A 20230-nucleotide genomic window follows, 5' to 3' on the forward strand; every position below is an offset into this window, starting at 1 on the left:
TCACCTGCGCTGTCGGATGTCCAGAAGTCCTCGATTCCTGACTGCTGGGCTTGTGCCCCTGTGCATCTCATGCTTCAGCCTTCTTGCGTGTATACAGGACATCTGTACAGCACATGGGAAGCAGGTCTGATGTGACCATATGTGTTGGACTGGCTATGTAAGCGTGGCAGGGTGCTTGAACCCATCTTTGTCTGCAATTCCCCAGCCAGACAACAAAAAAGAGGGAATCCTAGGTAATCTTTTTACCACTTAACAAACTAGAAGATGGTTGAAACTTGGCTCCTTTGCATTCTTTGAGGCAGATTTAAGAGGTTTATCTTAAGTAGTTTTTTTTTCTTCTAGAAAACACTTTTTTCCAGTATGTCTAACCCTGACTAAATATGGCAAAGGTAGCATTAACTCCCTTTGAAAAATTTGGAAAGACCTTCTGTAGGACATCTGGAAAAGAAGACCTACAGCTATTAGGTCCAAAGTGTAAAGCTAAGAATAGTATCACTGGATCAGACAGCTTACAAGTGTAATGATGCTGGCTAGATAGGGCTTTTCACTTTGAAATGAGAAGTGTTTTTTGAGAAACACCTCACTATTGATAGTAGTCGTGTCTTTTTCAAATCAAAGCTTATTTTTGATGGAAAACCAACTTGCTTAAAACTAGTCATTCTGACATGTTGAAAGTATGGAACTCAAATTTATGATAAATAAAAGCCTAAGGGTAAATAACATTTATGAGTGCTGTTGTCCTATAATGTGCAAGCTCTAGCTGGATATAGGAGTCTTCTGGATGAGTAATACAACAGCAGTGTAAGATCAGGGAATGAGGAAAGTGGAGGCCATGTTTCATAGTGGAATTATTAGGTAGCCTGAAATAAAGAGTTGTGCAAGTTATCATTTAGGTAGCAGATCACTGTAACAGATACAGATTTTTCTTTTTCCAGGAACAGCTAATTGAATACAGAGTAGGAGTTTCTTACCAATTTCTGTGGAGCTCGACTCCGTGAAAGAGGTTTTGTGACGACATCACACACGTAGGTTCGTTAATCTTACGTACTGTCCGTGTGCTTTCTTGTGATAAAGTTTTTCTTAAACTTGCTTTGCCATTTAGGAGGGGTATGGAAGCATTTCTGATGCTTTGGATGTAACATTATATTTTTTAGTCATGATTATTAGGGTTTAGGGATGACTTTTTAGAGGTATATAGGTTGTTCCATGAAAGCAGCAATGGAAAACTCTAAAAAGTGTTCTTACTAGTTAAAGTCAATAGGCTAGAAATTACTATAACCTTTTCTTGGTGACAGCTTAGAAAACTTAGTGATAAAATCAGGTAATTGTTTGCCCCCTAAGAATTCTGTTGTGCATTTTAAAGTCTGACGCAGCCACAGCAGAGGGACACAGGTTAGGGTCTAAGAACATGTGCAGTGAGAGAGATGGTGCTTCTCTTCATGCGGTGGTCCTGCCACTTCTGTGGCTGTTAGGCTGACAGGTCAGTAAAGCAAGCTGATGGGACAGTCCAAGCCACTGAAGGAGAGCCTGGGAAGACTGAACTTGTTTTGGAGTCCCCCGCCAGCTTACGTGCAGAACTGAGTCTGTGACTGTGAAGCTAATTTGAAGGAGGAGGGTGGGACTGCTGCTTTGCAGCCTGAGGTTGGGTTGGGTTGGGTTTTGTGTAATGTGAAACTGTGCCCTGAGTTTCACTTGCTTATGTTGTGGTTTAGCTGTTTTGAGAGGGAAAGATGATAAGTAGCTGTGGTGTTGAGGGAAATTAAGTAAAGAAAGTCCAGTAGAACAGGACTGGTGATACGAGATGTATCCAAGCTGGAGAGCTGACTACAGTATCTATGGCACCAGATTCCAGATGGCTGCTGGTTGTCGGGCTTTTCTGTCCATTTTCGACCACCTCTGTGAAGTAAGGCCCTGCCTTTTCAAACACTTGGAAGTTTACTAGTTCATTAGTGCTGGGTGAGAGGTAGGTGTTGTTTTAATCATAGCTTTAGGACTTTTTTTAGCAACAGTTAGTGATAGCAGTCATAACTTAAGCTTGGGGGACTGCCAGTTGGCAGAAGGATGCTGGTAGCTCTCAAGCAGGGAAGGCTTGAGTCGGAGCTGTGAGTGAGACGTGGGCTGTGGAGGTCAGACTGTGCGGTAGTGACAAACATATCCTGTCCAATAACACAATATGCAGGAAAAGATTTACATCAAGGTGGAAGAGCTAATTTCAAGAATGAACCTTCTAATTCTTCTGAATTCTGATTTTTCTTTTGTGCAACCCAGGGCCTCCCAAAATAGTTGAATCTTGGTGTTACAGTTGCAGCAGCCTGTCTTGTGCTAGCATGTATCTGCTATAGCTCTAAGGGACCAGGTATGGATTTAGCTGTAGAACTTTTAAAGTAGGGGCTCTGATGTACCTATTAATGTTACTAAATCTCAATGTTAGAGCTGGTTAAAATGGTTACTCCTCATTCTCTTAACATGACTGTGATCTATGCGGTGCTTAGACAGAATAATCCTTGTCACTTGTTTACAGCAATGACAAATTACAGAGGGAGCAAAAGGGTTCAGTCTTGGATGTGATAAGCAAAACTAACTGTTTACCTGGCAGTTGAGCAGAGTAAGGGTGCTCATGAGAGCTGTACTCGTGACCGATGCTTCAGAGGACATGGGATCCTTGGCTGGGCATCTCTGTTTTCTACATTGGCAAAGATACTACCCAGTGAGTTTATCACTTACCAGTGTGTGGGATGAGTTGGAGAAACAGAGGATGTTCCCATCATCAGGAAGTCATCACGACCTATTGTGCTGGCTTTGCGTGATGCTATCAAAGAGAGAGGGGAAGAGTGAGAAAAAAAACCAACAAACATTCACTGAGCACATTTGTTTTGAAGCAGTACAGAAAGAGGAGCTGTCTTCAGTTTTAAGTGCATTGATTGAGAAGTATTTTCACAGAAGCACATTGTGACTAATATTCCATGCAGTCATGTTCCTGCCTGTCACTTTCTGATGTGGTTTTTTTGTGCAGCTGCAGGAAGGAGTCCATTTAACCCCAGCCAGGCACCTGACAACATGAAGGGAAAGGCTGCTTGTGCTCGGGGTGCTGTTCTAGCAAGTGAACTTTCTGGAGTAAGGTTTGTGCCTTAATTGCTGTGGTTTTTTGAGTGGCAGCCATAGGGGATGGGAGTTGACAGCAGAGGGACACAGCACAAATGGATGTCTAGCTGAGCTCTTGAAGGCTGTTGCTGAGTTGGGGGGAAACAAAACATCATCTTGCCTGTTGGCATTTTAAGGAGAGAGTAGAGAAGCTGGGAATGACAGAGCTTCCTCTTATGTTTTGTTACGTATTTGTTTTGTTACGAATGTCAGCAGTGCCTCTCTAGCAATTTGATTCCAAGTTTAATGAACTTCTGATTGCATTTGTATGTTCTGCAACCAAGGAAGATATGTCTAGCTGCAGTTTTCAGTCTCAGTCATTGAACTAATGAGATGTTACCTCTGTTTCTGAGAGCTTAGGACACTGGGCATGCTGAGAGCATGCCCATGACGGAGGTGCTATAAAACCACACCAGGTAAGAGGTATATACAGGGCACTGACTGGTTTGTTTTCAGTGTGGTCTCTAGAAAGGAACTGGGCAGTGTCCGGTGCTGACCTCAGTCTTTTTGTGACTAAATTAATGTCTTTATTCTGCTTGGCAGTGTGGGCCAAGAAGAATTCAAAAATGAATGCAAGAATTTGTGGTGTGCAAGATGTCTCAAAGTACCCTCAGTTGTTTTTGTGTTTCATCAAATGGGCGTGTGTAATGCAGGGGAGAGTCTGCAAGTCCTTACTGGTTGACCATGGAATGGTGTAGCAGGAGAGGCTGTGCTGGGGCCCATTCAAGTGGGGGAATAGCCATCTTGCCCTATTGTAGGAAGTAATTGTGAATCTGTTTTCATTTGAAGAAAGGAAAGACCAGTAGATGTCGTTTAATGTTTAAAACATGAAGCTGAAGCATAAATTAGTGTCCTGCTGCTACTGATCTATGGAGGAGCTTTGAAACAGGAACAGACCCAAATACTGAATGTCACTGGCTGTACAAAAAAAGTGTGTCAGGCTGGAAGGTGAGTTTCAGCCTGTCTGTTTTTATGATACTATACTAGAAGTAAAACTGAAAAAACTCTTCCATCCTTTTTGATGTCAGAAGGGAAAAATATCTTGTCATCTGCTCTGGGCATGTCCAGCCTTGGGTTTGCTGCTGAAAAAGGAGGATCTGTTTTTGGAAAGAAAGAAAATGTGCAATGGGAGGTCTCACCCCATCACTGAGAACATGTCTTTTTTCTCCAAGATCAGGCTGGGCAGAACCTCTTGCTTTGATGAGAATTACGACCCTGACTTTACTTCCTGGGCTCTGCCCTCTGCTTCTGTTCTTAACAGATTTCAGGTCATGTCTTTCAACTCTCTGAACTCCTCTGTAAGTTGGGGACAATGATAGATTTCTCAGTGGTGATGCTTGAAGAAGAAATTGGTGATGGTGAAGCCTCAGTGGTGAAGTCATTGAGGGCCTGGTGACAGCACAGCTCCTCATCTGTCACAGTTTATGGGTGCAGGGTGGTGACCTGCTGATGGGGGAGTTGTCTGCAGCTGTGGTGGCCTGGCATAGTAGCAAGCTGGAGGCAAGCAGAACAGAAACAGTAGCTTGCCTCTATAGAGAAGCTGGAGGCAAGCAGAACAGAAACAGTGGCTTGTACCCACTTGCAGATGGGTACAGGGCACTGAAAGATGGGTATAGGGCTTCCCAGAGAGCTTCTCAGGCAGGGGTGGGCAAGAAGGCTGAGACCCGAGTGTTTTCCAGAAGAGAACATGGCAGGGCCTCACATCAGGGAGGAGTTGACACAAGCTGCTCAGAGAAGGCAAATTCACTCATCTGACTCTCAAGGGTGCCTTGAAAAGCATGGACTTCCTTGGCTGTAGGCAAGGGTGCAGACTCTGCCTAAGCTCCCTTTCTCTGGGTGCTTTTTACTGCTACTGCTTGGAATTAAATAGATGGGAATTAAGCGGATTCTTATGTGTGTTCCCTGTTCACTGCAGAACAGTGATTCCTAAAGGACAGTTTTAGTCTCTGTGGTGGACAAATAGCACTGGCTCTCTGAGGCCTGCAACTGAAGGCCTTGTCTGAGTGCCAGAGGAATGAGTCTGCATGCCAGGAGAGGTAAAAGCACAAGGTCTGGCACTGGAGATTGCTTGGAGGGGAGGGGGCAGGAAGGATGTAAGTGTGTATTTAGGCCAGCTCCAGGGAAAGCTGCAAAGAGGCATTGGCATTTCTATACAGGCGTTAACATGCAGAGGGTTTTTTTAATTTGTTAGTTAAAAACACCAGGTTCAGACTGAGTAAAAGTTGACTTTTCCTCACAGTTACTCAGTTTCAGTCCTCTGTCATGGCTCTGGCTGTGCAGCTGCTGTGGCCTCCCACAGCTGGCAAACTTGAACACTAGGTGTAGGGAAACCATAGGAAGCACTCACTTCCACCCTTTCTCTTTTTTGTGAGGCAGCTTTTTTTACAACCATTGTGAATGTGTCCAGAAGTAGCTGAGAACTTGGAAGGCCACTCTGCCTTTCTTCCTCCTTTTGCAGGTCAGCTTCAGCTTCCACTTCAGTAAGTGGATGTTACTGGTATTTACATATGGAGCCAAAGAGTCAACAGATGGAATTTATTGGAATAGAGAGAAAAGGGGGCCTTTGTATCTTTTTGTTGCAGAGCTTGGTGGGTGTGAGCTTTGCCTATTGTGCTGAGGCCACGTGGAGAACCTGCCTGTGGAGGAGAACTTCAGCACCAGAGGAGGTTTCTGCTTGGGTGCCATGCTGCTCAGTTTAATGAGGCATGCTGGCTTTTGGCAGGTTTCCTACTGGCTGCCACTCCACACCACTGTCTCTCATTAGGTGGGATGTTTTTAGGCACTGGGTTGAATTTACTTCCATCCCATACAGACCTGGTGGTGGTCTGCTTTTACACACTCCAATTTACAGAGCTAGCACCAAGCTACTAAATTATTAAGCTGGGGTTTTAATAGAAACCCCTGTGTAGGCTTAAATTGTTTCTACTCTATTTGGAGTTTCCTGCTCGGCTGGTTTTTATTTTGTCCCGTGCATGAAAGCGTGGAGGGAGGAATTCACAGGAAAGCACAGAGGCAAAGAGGAAGAAATCTGCCTGAGAGCACTAGAAAGTACAGACGAAATAGGAGGTTGATTAGTGCTGTATCCAGCTCTGATGGAGGTGATAGGCGGAAAAAAATGCCTTCTAAATCCCCATGACAGTTGAGCGGAAACTTGTGTGTTTGTTTTCAATGCTGTTTGTAACTTAGGTTTCTCAATAAAATACTTTCTTGCCTGACTATTTTTACTTGAACTCTTCCCCAGGGCTTGAAAGGGAGCAAACACAACTCCCTCAGCTTTTGCCCCAGTGCTATACCCTGCTGCTGCCAGTGGGATGGCAGTGCTCGGTTTGGTGGGACTTCCCTGCTCAGTGGAGGATGCCCCTTCCAGCTTTGCATCTTTTCCACCCAATCCTTCCCTTGCTGCAGGCTCTCCTCTGCAGCTTGTCACCACTGCACACTGGGTCAGGATTACGCTTGCTGATTAAGTACAAAGTAAGTCAGATCTGGTCAGCACGGCTTGGTTTTTAGCACTGCACTGATAAAGTGGTGTTGTCCCTGATGACAGGTACAGTTGCTGTCCTCCACCAAATGGTTTGACTGCCAGTGAGGGATGTTATTTGGCCTGGGCTTCCTGGTAGACCAGGAGTTCTCAGCACTGATTCCCTGAGGCTGCTTCATCACAAGCCATGACCTCCTTCCTCTGGAGGTAATTGGATGGCAGAGGTTCAGAAAAACAGTGGTAAGAGGGAGGCAACTGCTCAGTGTGTGTCCACTCCTGCCGTTATCTCGGCAGCCACTATGGGCAAGCACCAAGTCCCAGGTGAGGGTACTGCTTTCCATGGGGACAGAGTATGTTTGCAGGATGCATGCTCATTGTTCAATTTGAACAGCCAGCATACTGAAGTAACTGCACTCATTGAGCACAGCTACAGTGATCCAGAGCACCCAAGCTTCGGGTGTGCACTTGAGGGCTTGGAGCAGTCCTGTTACCAAGCACTCTGTAAGACATAGCATGTCTTACAGAGTGTAACACAGCTGAAACAGTCTGACCTGGCTCGTGTGCATACAGTGCTATCCTGCCTGAAGTTTGCAGATCTGTCTGAAGAGAAAGTTGGGCTGTGAATTATAAAGGCTGCCTTCGTCACTCAGTGGCAGGAATAGCACTGCAGTTCCTGTCATTGTCACCATGCTCCAGCCATGTTTGGGTACTTACTGTGTTTAATTGCATGGCTGATTCACTTTATGTCTCTCCTGGGGCCACTCATAACACTTCTATTTTTAGGATTCGGGGAAATTAGGGATGCTAGTAATCCATTGTGGTTCTCTCTCAAGGCAGGAGTTTTCCAGGTGATAATGGTAATAACAGCTGTGGCTCAGTTGCAGAGCAACCTTGCTAAGCTGAAGAAATTAGGTCTGGCAAGTATGGTAGAGCTTAACACTTGCAAATGAACAGTCTCCACTGAAAATATACTACGGGTGTAGGCAGAGGCTATGAGCTCCCTGGGTTTGGATAACTTGGAGAACATGCAGATGGTTTATTTGGGATATCCCTGCCAGTGCCTGTTGGCTTTCAGCCCTGTGAATACAGAATTTTCTCAGTGTTTGGATGTAGAACTCAGGTGGTCATTTACCTTCCCTAGTATACAGCTGTGAATTATCCCATTTCATGACAAACTCGTTATGTAGCTACACAGGAACTCCTTTCTACCTGGCTGGTATCTCCAGTAGGGTATTTAAGGTGCTTCTCAGATGCTCTTAGGGAAGATGCTTTTCAGAAGGGCCTGTGCTAACAGTTGGCCTAATGCGCCTCGCTCTACTTATTGTTTTTAAACAGATGGACTGCTCCGTGGAAACCCTTTATGGCCTCATGCAGGAGCGCCAGAAGAAGTATGCCAAGTATGCAGAGCAGATCCAGAAGGTCAATGAAATGTCTGCCATCCTCCGCCGTATACAGATGGGCATCGACCAGACGATCCCGCTGATGGAGCGGCTGAACAGCATGCTACCGGAGAGTGAGAGGCTGGAGCCCTTCAGCATGAAACTGGAGCGGGAGCTGAAGTCTTAGCTGATCCGTCAGGCTCCCGTTGTCCTCCTCACCTTCCAGGCTCCAGTGTTCAGCACAGACACACTTCAGCGGGCTGGATGGCAGATGTTTGGGGCTCACGGCACTGCTGCCGGACTCTCTGCCAGGGCATTGGAGGAAGAGCAGCGCCAGCTGCCAGAACTGCACAGCCAGGAATGCAGGAGCCCCCCCGGCCCTGTCGTCTGGAGGAGATGATTTACCATCCCTTCATCTCTCTCCTCTCGCCCTCCTGTCTCCTCCACTGCTGCCACCCGGTTCCACTGCTGTGACGAGATAGGGGTTTACAGATGAGGAGTTTTCTTTCACCTGATTTTTTTTTTTACTAGGAAAATTCAAAGGGACACGGGGTGTGACAAACACTCTGACATGGGTTTTGTCCACTGGGGTTTAGACCATTAGATGGCTGGCAGGTATTTTTGGTATCCCCTGGCCTAGGAAATGTGTGTGTGTGTGTTATAGGTGAAAGTACAGGAGCTAGGGACTGGCTTATTAAAATATGCCTATTATCATAATTAACATGGCTTGCACAGCAGGGGTTTGGCATGTCCTCCTCAAGGCTCCTGTTTTTTTGGACTCATTAATTTATGAGGCTGTAAAGGAACAACTGTTACAGATATGTATGTCTGTTAATGTTAAGCAAGCTTTAGTTTTCCTCTCCCCCTTGCCCTAGTAATGTCCCTGTGCCCCAGCTGCTGGCATTTTGTGTTCTTCACCTTGCACAGTGGTTCTGACAGGCACTGGCACTCACCAGATGAGCACATTTTGCATCCAAAGTTAGACACGAGGTGTCTCTCTTTATTGGGACACGAGAGTTGTCTTGGTGCTGTCTTTTCTACCAGAGGGATGCAGTTGTTTACCTTCAAGTGTATGGAGTTGGAAGGAGGAGACACAAAAGAAGGCCTTTTGGCCCTTGCTTTGGCTTAGCTGCTGTTGCACTGAGAGCTTGCCCAGGCGTGGTGTTTAATGACTGAAACCACCTTGCTCTTTGGGACTGCGCTCAGCAAACTGCTCCAAAGGCAACAGGGCGTTCTTCCCTTCTCCCAGGATGAGGGCCCTGAAGGAAGGCAGGCAGAGTGTCCATGCCCCCTGGGTGCTGGGCTGGCCTGTAGGAGACAGGATGGTTGCCAAGCTTGCCACTGGTGTACTGGCTGCAGGTGATTTGCAGCACCTCTCTGAGCTTTGGAGGGTAAAAATACTTGCTGTAAAATACTGCTGTAAAAATACTTGCAGCTCTAGAACTGGGGTTTATCAGCCTGTTTCACCATTGCGTGGCAGCTCTTGTCTGCAGCAGAAAGAGCATGTAACCAGAAGGGTGGACCACTTGGTTTGCTGGGTCAGGGATAGGTTTGTGTGTGTTAGTGTTAGTCCTGGAATGCTGTTGCTGGTGAGAGGCAAAAGCATGCCCAAGAACCCCATGTATGGTTTGGGCGTATGTCAGGAGCACAGTTCCAGTGGTGAGGGCAGCCCTATTTGGGAGTCAGTGACAGTCCATCTTCTAGGACAACACAAGACCAGGTGATTGCCAAAGGCAACTTGCTTCAGTACCTCTTAGTACTTAAGAGTACTTAGCAGCAAAAGATTGTCTCTAGGCAATTTGGAGTAAGAGCATAGTAAGTTTTTGATGGTATTAATTATTACCTGGTGGCAGGAAGCAACAGGCTGTTCTTTAGTTGCATTCCCAAAGTCCATGTAGCCTGGAGTGGTTTTCTGGGATACAGATTGCAGGCAACTGAGGTACATATCTGAACCATAGCAGTAATTGAACCTCAGGACATGCTGCGCACTGTCTGAAAGCAGAGTCTTGTAGAAATGAATCCCTCTGGAATGATGCCCTGGGAAGAGTGACTGACTGTGTCAGAGAGAGTAAGGAACTTGGCTGGAGATTTTCTAGTAAAGGCAGCAGAGTGGGCCTTCTTGTCTGCTGCCTCCACCCTGGAGTTGTTACACAGGCGTGTATACATAGACATATGCTGTATGTTGTACAGGATAGAACGTGGGATCCTTGCTCAGGCGTCCTGCAGTATTTCACACTCGATTTGTTAAAGGCTCACGTGAGACTTAACAACCCAAGAAAACCTGCTCGTCGTGGCCATGCCCATACAGGTCCTCATTGTCCATCATGGAGCAGCCTCTGCCTCCCGCCATCAGACACACCAGAATATTCAGCAGCTTTAAATAGCAGCTGCAGGCGGTTTTGTCCTCCTCATCCAGATGATGCCGTCTGGAAGTTTAGAATGCACGACATTCACCCGTCTGCCAGACGGGATCATGGATATCCCACACCCTGGTGTGCTAGAAGCCTATACTGGTGGGAAGATCCCGATATTGGATCTCCAGGCAGGGGTTAGGCTGCAGTGCTCTCTCCTGTAAAGCTTCTACACATTTGGCCTCATGCTATTAAGTATCAGATCAAAGCACTGTGGTGCTAATGAGGGCAAGTGAATTGTATTCCTGTCTGAAGACTGCAGGCACGAAGGCAGCAAGTCAGCTCCTTCCTCATTTGCTATAGAACACCCAGGCAGTGGGCTGATAATGGGAGAAAGCACTTCTTCCTATGAACACTGGCCTGCAAGCTTGTGGCTATGCTACTTGGCCGCCCAGCTAAAGCTTTCTGCACAGCAAGGGTAGGTTGTGAACAACATGATAGATTAACTAGAAAGAAATTAACTAGAGCTGAAATGTGAAGGCCAATCTCTTCCAAAGCACAGAGGTCATCACCTTCATTCCACAGGTGATAGTCTCTTGTATTGGGTACTGTAAGAGAGCGTGCACCCTCTAATTGTTCTCAAAACATGGTTTACAGATTTATTTAAAACATTGTCTGTGGCTTCATTAACTGTAAGTCTTTGGCCCTCTCACTGAGGGGAAGACATTTCCTGCCATGTCCTTTTGAGCTGCTGTTTGTTGCTTGGCTGCTCCTTGTTTGCTTTGCTCTGCACGCTGCTTTCAGATTCATCTCAGAGGCAGGCAATGCTCAAGGTGAAGTTGTTGCTTTGCTCCCTTTTTTGCTGTTTAGCAGATTTGAGCTGTGACTGGAATTACCTTTCTGCTTATGAATTTCCTTTTCTAAGCCAAATGCTCTTGGAGAAGGCCTCAGGTTATCTCTCAATGTACTAGCTGTTATTTCTCCCATGAAGTTAGTGCTATAAACAGAATAATCTGGTGTGCTCCACTGAAAACAAACATTCTCTGCCCGGTTCTACTTTTGGAGGTGGTGTGTGGTACAGGTACGGGCTAAGCTTCTTGGTATGCAACCTTCTGAGAAGCTGGAGAACAGGGCGAGTCTCTGGGTCTGTTGTTCCCTGCTGGCCTGATCTGCTTTGATTCCTCCCCTGACTCTGCTGTTGTGACCCCTGCTTTGTGCTGCCACTGGTGCTGCTTGTGTCCTACACTGGTGAGTGTGCTACAGGCGCAGGTTTGTTGTTTTTGTTCCATTGTTTTTGTAATTTAATGCATTGACAGGGTGCTAACGTGCCAACTACCTGCAGGGCAATTTCTGTGAAGATCTGCTGAAGGGGACAGAAAATAATGTTGTGGGTTTTTTTTAATATATGTATTTAAAATTAAATATATTTAAATATATTTAAATAGTTAAAGTGTATTTTCACCTCCTCTAAGCTTTTACACAGAAAGAGTAGAAAGACATATTTTCACAGGCCCAGTCACTGCATGAGCCACTCCTCTCTCAGACTGTGTGCCACTGGTTTCCTGAGGTACTATGGTGATATGTCTCCCATTCCCAAGCTGCCAGGATATATTTCGATCTCCAGCCTTCTGGCTGAGCAGTCCTTGGTTGATGGGTGGCTATCCTGTGTGCAGACTTGCTCTGCTTCCAGCTTCCTACGTGCTGCATGTTCTCCAGCTCCAGCATTAAAACGTTTGGGATTGCTCTTTTTTTGTGCTGTTTCTCCAGTTGCCTCAGTTGTTCATTTACAGCCCACTTCTTGCTGTGATGTCTATGGGCTCTACACACTGTTCAGCGCGGTAGGTCACAGCTTCAGTGCTTTGCACACAAGTCTGGTTCCGGCTGCCCTGCGGCTGTAAGGAAACCTGTGTCCCAGAATGAAAGTAAATGTTGGGATTTATTTTGGTGCTGTTGGAATTCTGCTTGGCACTGATGTCCAGTTTAAATAAATGATGTGTGCAGCGTTGCTTGTACCTCACCAGCAGTGGGACAGTAGTTCAGCTGCCTGCCTACCTTTTCTGTTCTGGTAGCCTCGTGGAAGTAAAGAAGAGGATCTGGGACTGATGGATTCAGACACTTGGTAAGATTGCAGCTTTCCTGTGCAAAGCACTTGTGGTGTGAGGTACTCCCTGCCTATGTTGTTAGGGCACTTGGACCTTGCCTGCACCCAGCAGCTTTCCTAACATTCAGTAGGAAGGCTAAATGTATTCCTCAAAGCAAAGTATTCCTCATTTCTTACCCCCTCCCGCTTATATTCCTGTCAGAAAGAGACCATGTCCTCACAGATGCTTGCCATCAGCATTTTTTGCAGAAGGACATGGAGCTGGGTGTCCCTGAGCAGGCCTCTGCCCTGCCAGCTCCTCATCTCCTACCGATTGTTCACCCATCACTGAATGGGTCAGTTTGCACTTTCAGCCTCTTTTCAGCTGGTCTGTGGTACTTCTCAGGGGGCTTTTGGTTTGCTTTCAACAGCTACTGTGAGGTTCTACCTTCTTCATAATGTGAGCCTGCACGGGACAGCCTGATGCCCAGCAAGGTGGCACGGAAGGGAGAACAGCTCTGATGATGCATTATGAACGCTGTTATTCTACCTGAATTTCCAGCTGTGGTCTTCTGTGTATACTGTAGTAGTGATACTGTACTATAATGCTGTAATGTCTGAACGTGCTAGAAAAGCTCTACTTTTATCTCGGAAACTTTTAACAAGTGCAGGGTAGCTAGGAGTTCAGGCGGGGTTACAATGTAGGTGAGTTTGGCTGGATCTCAGTAATTTCAGATTTGAAAAGTGGCAGTAACAGCCTTATTAGGAGCCCACTGCCTTCCCCAGGAGAAGCGCCAGCCATGGCTCTGGCCTTTGCCACCACCATGTTCTGGTAGAAATCAATTTATAACTTCTGCTGTCAGCCAAAGCATACAAAGCAGCTGGCTAATGAACACAGAGTTAGTACAAACAGCAGTTCATGGAATTACTGCAGTCCTACTCTTGCATCTCTTAGCCCCTCAAAAGTAGGGTGCCGTGATCCATGCTGGGGGAGGCTTGACCTGTTTTCAGTCCATTTCCCTCTAGGAATGTAACTGTGGATGGTTACATCAAGAGCGCAGTGACCTCAGAGGCCTCTTCCCAGTAATGCCAGTCAGTGAAATGGAAATGAGATACTGATGACATCTATGAGACGCATTCCAGTTGCCTCTCAGGTTTTGACTGGAGATGGAGTTAGACTGTCTCTTCAGAGAGCTGTCTGCTGGCAGAGGCAAGGGCAGAGGGATGGAGGGAACAAGAGCAGAGCAAGTCATGCAAAGCAGGCAAAAGAAGGAGTGATGAAAGCTGAAGTGCATGCCTTAGAAGACAGAACTTGAGGGAACAAACACAGCTAGTCTGACCTACTTGGGATCAAAGCTGACTTTGGAATAGCGTGAGGGAAGCTTGAGGAGGTAAATCTTAGAAGACTGTCAAGTCAGCCTGTTTTGTAGACTAACAGGCTGCCACTTAAGGTCTAGTATTGCACATGCAATAAGGGGCATACGCCTCCCCCAGCAACCAGAAGTCGCTCTGAATGCTTCAGGACTGGCAGAATCAGTCAAAACAAGTCTTTAAACAAGGAAGTAATTTTTTCTTCAAGTAAGAAGTATGGAAGGCAAGAAAAAAACACGGGATCCACTCTAGGTAACTTAATCAATTTGAAATACTTCAGAAAGACTAGCCCTGCTGCATTGGGAACAGTTCACTCACAGCAGTATGAGGCACTGTAGGGTGTTAATGCAGACAAGTACTATTGTTTGAGTGAGCAGAAGAGGTGGAGTAAGCAGGAACAGGTAAAAGGCCTACACTGTTCTTGTGCTGTAAAATCACTACTGCTTGCGACAAGTGGTCCAAAGCCACCCAACCTGTGTCATTCATTAACAGGCTCATAGCCACAGAGAGTACGTACAGTAAGGTCAAAGCCCCCTGCTCGACCTGGGTGCCAGGGAGCAGGTTGTACTGCAGGCAGGTAACGCACGCTCCACAGCCAGAGGCACACAGGCTCCTTCCTCAGCCATTCTGTATAAACAGGTACCATTTCTGATTTTATTTCATCATAACATACAGGTAATGCTCATGACACAACAAGATGAGAAACTCACATTGCTCTGAACCATTTAAACAGCCTGCCATACACCGAAGAACATTATATTCATACTGAACATGTACACATTTCTCCCTTACATCCTCCACTTCGCCTTCCAAACTTCTACAAACCATTTCCAGCATTGTTCAGGTACAGGACACGAGTTCAGACAGGAGACAGGGCACTACCCTGGGCAGGACATGGGGTTAAGGCTTCCTCCTACAGGACCCTCTCCCCTAGCAATACTGAGCCTACAGCTTTGATTCATTCGATGACTGTAGCCTATTGGAAATCACGAGGAGCCACACGACCAGATCTTGGTTCCTCAGGAGGTGATTAACCAAAAAAACCCAACCATACGTATCTGTACAGAGAGAAGCGGGGAGAACACGCATGTGCAAAAGGAGCACAAAGGACAGGAAGGTTCTGCCTCTAGGGATTGATTTGTGTTAGCCCCCCATTAACTGATTTAAATCAGTTAAATCAGACACAGGCTTTCACTGAAATCTGGCTGAGAGGAGCACTGCTAAACTGTTTACATATGTACGTATACACACACTGGAGTGTGTGTATATGCTGCAAATGGTTGTAATGTAATTGCTTTCACTTGATACATAAACAGAGACAAGTGTCAGTACGTTTAATGAATAACCACAACCTGACATGCTTTCCAGTGTGGTGTCAGCCTATACCTTGTCTGGACTACCTCTTCTTCCAGCATCTTGTACACCCGGCATGAACACAGCCACTGGGTTCAGTTACTCCTGGTGCTGCCTCTCTGTGCCTTTTGCACTTTTTAGGATCGAGTTAATTAAGGCTGTAGTTTTCAGTGCTATTTTCAACAGTCCGCTGTAGGAAATTAAAGTCACATCCTAGCCACAAAACAAAACAATGACAAAATCTTCTGCACTTTTCAATAGAGTAAAACCTGAGATTTGAGTCACAAACTAGCTAAACTTACAGTAAAAAAACCAAACATAACCCAAGCTGCTGACTTGAATTAGGGCTTCAGTTTGCTGCTGAGAATTTCTTTCTAAAGCTGTTGGCCAGGGGTAAGTATTTATTACATGTGAATGACAATTTTCAGCTGCCTGCACTGAAATGGGACAAAACAATATCATTCCCCCTGAATCACATGTTCTGAGGGGTGAGATAACTCGTGCAGCTCCCATCAGAGCAGGAAGGATGAAGCGTTACGCTGTGCTTCTGGTATCACCCATTGCTGGCTGTACATCAGCTTGAGCCATGGCACTGCATGAGGGGTGAGCAGGAGGGAGGCAGCTGGTTTGCTGTCAGAAGCAACACAAGAAGGACTGTGCCTCATCTTGCATGAACCATGTATTTCCTTGGGAGGTGAGGGCATGATACCAGCCAGCATCAGTGCAGTGGGAAACCAAGACCCTGCACTGGGATGGAGGACAAGAGCCAGGACTGAGTTCCTTGCAGCTGCTAGTGTGGGAGGTAAGCAGTCTGAAGCTGTCTCTTCCCAAACCACCTCTCCTTCACCCCACACTGACAGATGGGATGCTGGAAGTCCCCTTCTGTTTCCCTTGGACAGGCAGCCAGGTTTCTCAGATGAAGTCAGCACAACTGAAGAGAAGCTTCTATCTCCAAGTCCTCATCCACATTAGGATGGGAAAAACCAACCACCTGCGTTGCCCCCAACCCATGCGTAACTGGGACCATGTATGAAGAGCAGTTTCTCAATGGTACTGCTCGACTAAGGACAAAAGCCCACCTCAATGCAATTTCAGCTTTCAAAAAAAACCCAAAAAAACAGGAAAAAAGCCTTTAAAAGCCATCTATGGAATTGTCAGCGGGCAAGAAAAGGATGTTGCAATATTGTACCAGCTACTTCTCTCCTGCATAACCCTAAGCATTAACCACTCCATTACAGCTGGAAAGCCAAAGCAGCTGCCCCTCTCCCAGAAGCCAGCTTAATATCAAAAATACAAATACTGTTTTATGTTTCAAAAGACTGGGGGAAACAGTCATAGGCAAGGATGGTTCAATCACTAATTTTAGGAATTGTGGTGAACCAACTGAAACACTTGTGCGTAGACAGCTTTTGGAGACAAAATAGAAAAGAAAATCAAATGTGGCCAGTCAGTACTTGTTCACATTGCTTATGAACTGACCACCAGCATCTGGCAGCCATAAAGCCCTAGTTTATATGAATGTTTGAGGTACTGGGTTTGTTTATCTCTGAAGCAGCTCTCTAGCAAATCACCTAAAGCCTATCCATTAGAACAATAGTTACACCAGTATTTACAATGGTCCGAACCGTGTGTCCAGACGAGCCGTGCTGTAACCAGTCCCTACGTCCTTTGGAATCGCTCCCATCCTCCTTTCTTACAGGAAAAAGGTCTCCCTCCAGAGGTTGGCTCAGTGTCAGGGCTAAGGTGCACTGGTTGAGGATATGGGGCGTGAGGAGGGGAGAACAAAACTAGCTTTGATGGGGAGGAGCATGTTTCAGTGGAACCAGAGAAAGGGTTTGATACTGAGAGCTTCCTTTTTAAAGGCCACTGAAAGGCTGTGCAATCCATTGCATATCATTGCTTTCTCTGTCAGGGACAGGTCTTTGAAATGTTCTGCCCTTCTCCAGGAAGGAGGAGGAGGAAAACCCAGCGGTACTCTTGGTCTCCTTGGGCAAACTTGTCAATTCTTTGCTGTACTCATCTAGTCCCTGTGTTCACGCTGGAGCATTCACTTGCGTTTCTTCCCTCCCCACCTGCTTTCTGCACGGTTTGTTCTTTTCAGATTTACAGGGACCACTCAAACGCTGGGGGAGCAGCCTGGAGGGGGAAGCAACTCCAACACAGTCACATGAGCCTGCTGCCCTCAAGACACTTCAATGATCTCCATGCTGCCCGAAAAGCTCGACTGACTGCCTACTTTGCCCAGTTCTTCTCTGGATCTGTTGTCTGACATGATGCTCTCCCCAAACTCCATCTGGCAGCTTCTGCGCTTAAACTGCTTCTCAAAAGAGCTTTCCTCGTGCCAGCTCCGCCTGGAGTCACCGCGATCACCCTGCTTTGCCCTCCTGCGCACAGCACAGGCTTGGTCACAGCCCGTGGGCAGCTGACTGCAGCTGTAGGTAGAGTAAGCAGCGCTGTTCCCATAGATGGCAGAGGCAGAGTAGAAATGTGAGGACTCCGCTGCAAAATACCAGCTGTTGGTAAGGGACGTAGCCGATGTCTGAGGAGCCAGTATGTCCGAGTGCCAGCCTTTGAGGCCCAGCCCCACAGCAGACTTTGCCAAATGCTGCTGGCTGGTGGAGAGACCAAACAAGAAGTTCGTTCGGTAGTTGTCTTCCACGCTGCCGCTCCGGTGGAGGGGGTACAGGAGCGAGCGCTGGGTGGTGCCAGTGCCACTGGCTCTCCCCAGGTGCTGCCGCTTGCTCTGGCTGTCCAGCTGCCAGGGGGCCTGGGGTTTCTTGGGAGGGTTTGCTTCCTCTTTATCAGGGCTGGTTTCTGGGCTCTGCTCCGAGACCTCCTGGACAGGGGAGAACTGACACAACTTGCTGCCGCCCTCTAACGCAGTCGTGTGTTTGTAGTATTCCAGCGTGTCTTCAGAGGAGGCAAAGCCCTGAACCGATGCAGTCACACAGCTGCTACTTGCCGAGTAGGATACAGATTTGATATCCAAGGAAAAGGAGCGCTTCAGCCGGTTGTTATCTTCCACCTTATCCAGGGAGACGTGCAGTCCGTTTATGCCCTGGACCAGCGGGCTGTCTTCCAGAGGGGACAAGTGGTTGCTGCAGTCCATGGGCTTCTGTTCCACGATCTCAGAGGTAGCGGTAATGCAGAGCTGGCTGGCGGTGGAGAGGCTGCTCTGCCCCCCTTCTGGGACCAGCACATGCTCGCTGCTCTTTTCCAGGTGCAGAAGTTTCCTCTTACTGATATGGCCAGGCTGACTGCTCTGGTTCTTGATCTTCTTCTCAAAGTCCAAAAGCTGGCCCAGGAAGTTGAAGTTGGGAGAAATGGTTGGCCTTTTTTCTTTCACAAACCTGGAAAGAGGGGACAAACAAACTGAGAATTAACTTAAGGAGCTGCTGTTCAGACCTGAGACAATCCTACAGCAATTGCTGTGAATGTTAATAACCTCTTCTTAACTGATGGGGGTGCCTGGACTGAGGTTCAATCAAGCAGAAGTAACCTGATAATGGAGTTTAAAAAAGGCAGCTTTTAAATAAGATAATGCTGAATGCTCTCAGTTGTCTCTATACATTACTTATGATGGCCACAGCAAGGTTTAAGTGAATCATTTTCCTTATTTTGCTTCACCAGTGGGATCTCTGCTCCCTCAGTTTCTGACCGAAGTTAAAAGCTCCTCCAGTTCTGCATTAACAGCTTTAGAGCTCAAGCCAAGGGCCCTTGGCCTCTCCTGCACTACAAAAAGCAGATCACCATCCCCACCATTCACAGGTATGAAATCTCATGTTCCTTTCACCTCTCTCATGCTGTTGTTAACTGCACTGAGTGCTTCCTACCCTGCTTCTCTTTGTCTTGCCTGACAAAGAGCTCTGATATGTGCTGACCTCATACAGCAAATGCCACCAGTTTCTACCACACGCTGGTATTGACCACTGATATGATAATCAAAAACAGAAAACCAGAAAGAACCAAGTACAGCATCAAAACAAAAACATGTAGGTGTTCAGCAGGGAAGGGCAACATTACTGCCAAATCACTGGCAAAGTTCATCTAGTTTTGAGCCCTGTAGGAAGCATCCTGACTCGCATACCTAAGCATGCACTTACATACTCAGTTGAATATGGAGAGGGTGCAATGCATACTTACAATGTTTTCCTGAACCAGAACTCTAAGTGTATGAAAGACTTAAGTATTAGAAGTCATGTCATACATTCAAAGTTAAATACGAAAGCATACTTCCTACCTGTCTGATTTGCAGTACAGCTAAGTAAGTACTTTTACAGGCTGCAAAACAGAAAGCTGCCAAACTCCTTCCTCCTCTCGGGATTAACAGGGGAAGCAACCTTGAGGAGTTAAATCTAGCATTACACACATATAATTCATCACTGGTAAAATTAAATATATTAAAAACAAAGCCTCTCTGGGGATGTGCACAGAAGGTGAATGTGCAGCCGTTAAAAATGGCATGTGAAAAATTCAGAGGTGTACTTGTGTATGTGTGCATACACTAGCAAAGCTGCAGGTAAGCACATGAAAACTATCAAACAAAACTTGGGTTTATTTGTTTCCCAAGTTGCCACACAGCAAACATGAGCAGGGAGAGTCGAGCTGACATGATGATCTGGAATATCAAAGTTGCACAAACTGATAGTGGAAGCTTCCACCATGAGGTGTAACACTGTCAGAGAAAACTAGTAAGTCTCCTCAGGAGAGATTCTCTAGGTTGAGCTCTTTACATTTAATTTGGGGGCTTTTATTCCAATGTAACCAAATCACTCACAACAATTCATACAGTCTTTGTTCACTTCTTTTCCAGTCAAAGCGAGTTGTGCTTGTTATTGGGTTACTTAAAGCAAGATTCTTCTGGTCAACACTGCAGTTTCTGGGCTGTGTTCTCACAGCCTCTCTATCTCTGTTCCTTCCACTTTCTCCTCATCTCAATCCAAATACTGGGCAGTCCTAAATGTAAAACTAGCTTTTTAAAAAATGAGAAGGGTACAAGAAAGGCTGCTGGATCCCCCTCCCAAGTTTTCAGGTACTGCAAACTTTGTCATTTCAAAATGCACTCTTTTCCAGTTGG

The 20230-nt window shown here is 46.4% G+C and overlaps 2 protein-coding genes across 13 annotated transcripts in view; one reads left to right on the forward strand and one right to left on the reverse strand.

The window, feature by feature from the left end:
• BORCS5 (BLOC-1 related complex subunit 5) overlaps positions 1-12098 on the forward strand; it is a 67203-nt gene extending 55105 nt beyond the window's left edge. The window contains exons 4-5 of one of the 2 annotated variants that reach the window (XR_009747401.1): positions 5724-5905; positions 7955-8092. Coding sequence is in view for 1 of the 2 variants with exons in the window: in XM_061476392.1 (XP_061332376.1) it covers positions 7955-8185 (231 nt within the window). In the remaining variant the exon portion in view is untranslated. Of the gene's footprint in view, positions 1-5723; positions 5906-7954 lie in introns of both variants that reach the window. The other variant, XM_061476392.1, reaches the window with a different exon arrangement.
• A 4564-nt stretch (positions 12099-16662) lies between these two features.
• DUSP16 (dual specificity phosphatase 16) overlaps positions 16663-20230 on the reverse strand; it is a 65161-nt gene continuing 61593 nt past the window's right edge. For all 11 annotated transcript variants that reach the window (XM_061476390.1, XM_061476387.1, XM_061476386.1 and 8 more), the window contains one exon: positions 16663-18503. In XM_061476390.1, the coding sequence (XP_061332374.1) occupies positions 17336-18503 (1168 nt within the window). In that variant the 3' untranslated portion in view covers positions 16663-17335. The remainder of the gene's footprint in view (positions 18504-20230) is intronic.

Source organism: Pezoporus flaviventris, unplaced genomic scaffold (assembly GCF_033815535.1).
Source record: "Pezoporus flaviventris isolate CSIRO_AGI_PZ_B2104156 unplaced genomic scaffold, CSIRO_AGI_Pfla_v1 ptg000096l, whole genome shotgun sequence".
In the NCBI taxonomy this organism is placed as follows: Eukaryota; Metazoa; Chordata; class Aves; order Psittaciformes; family Psittacidae; genus Pezoporus; species Pezoporus flaviventris.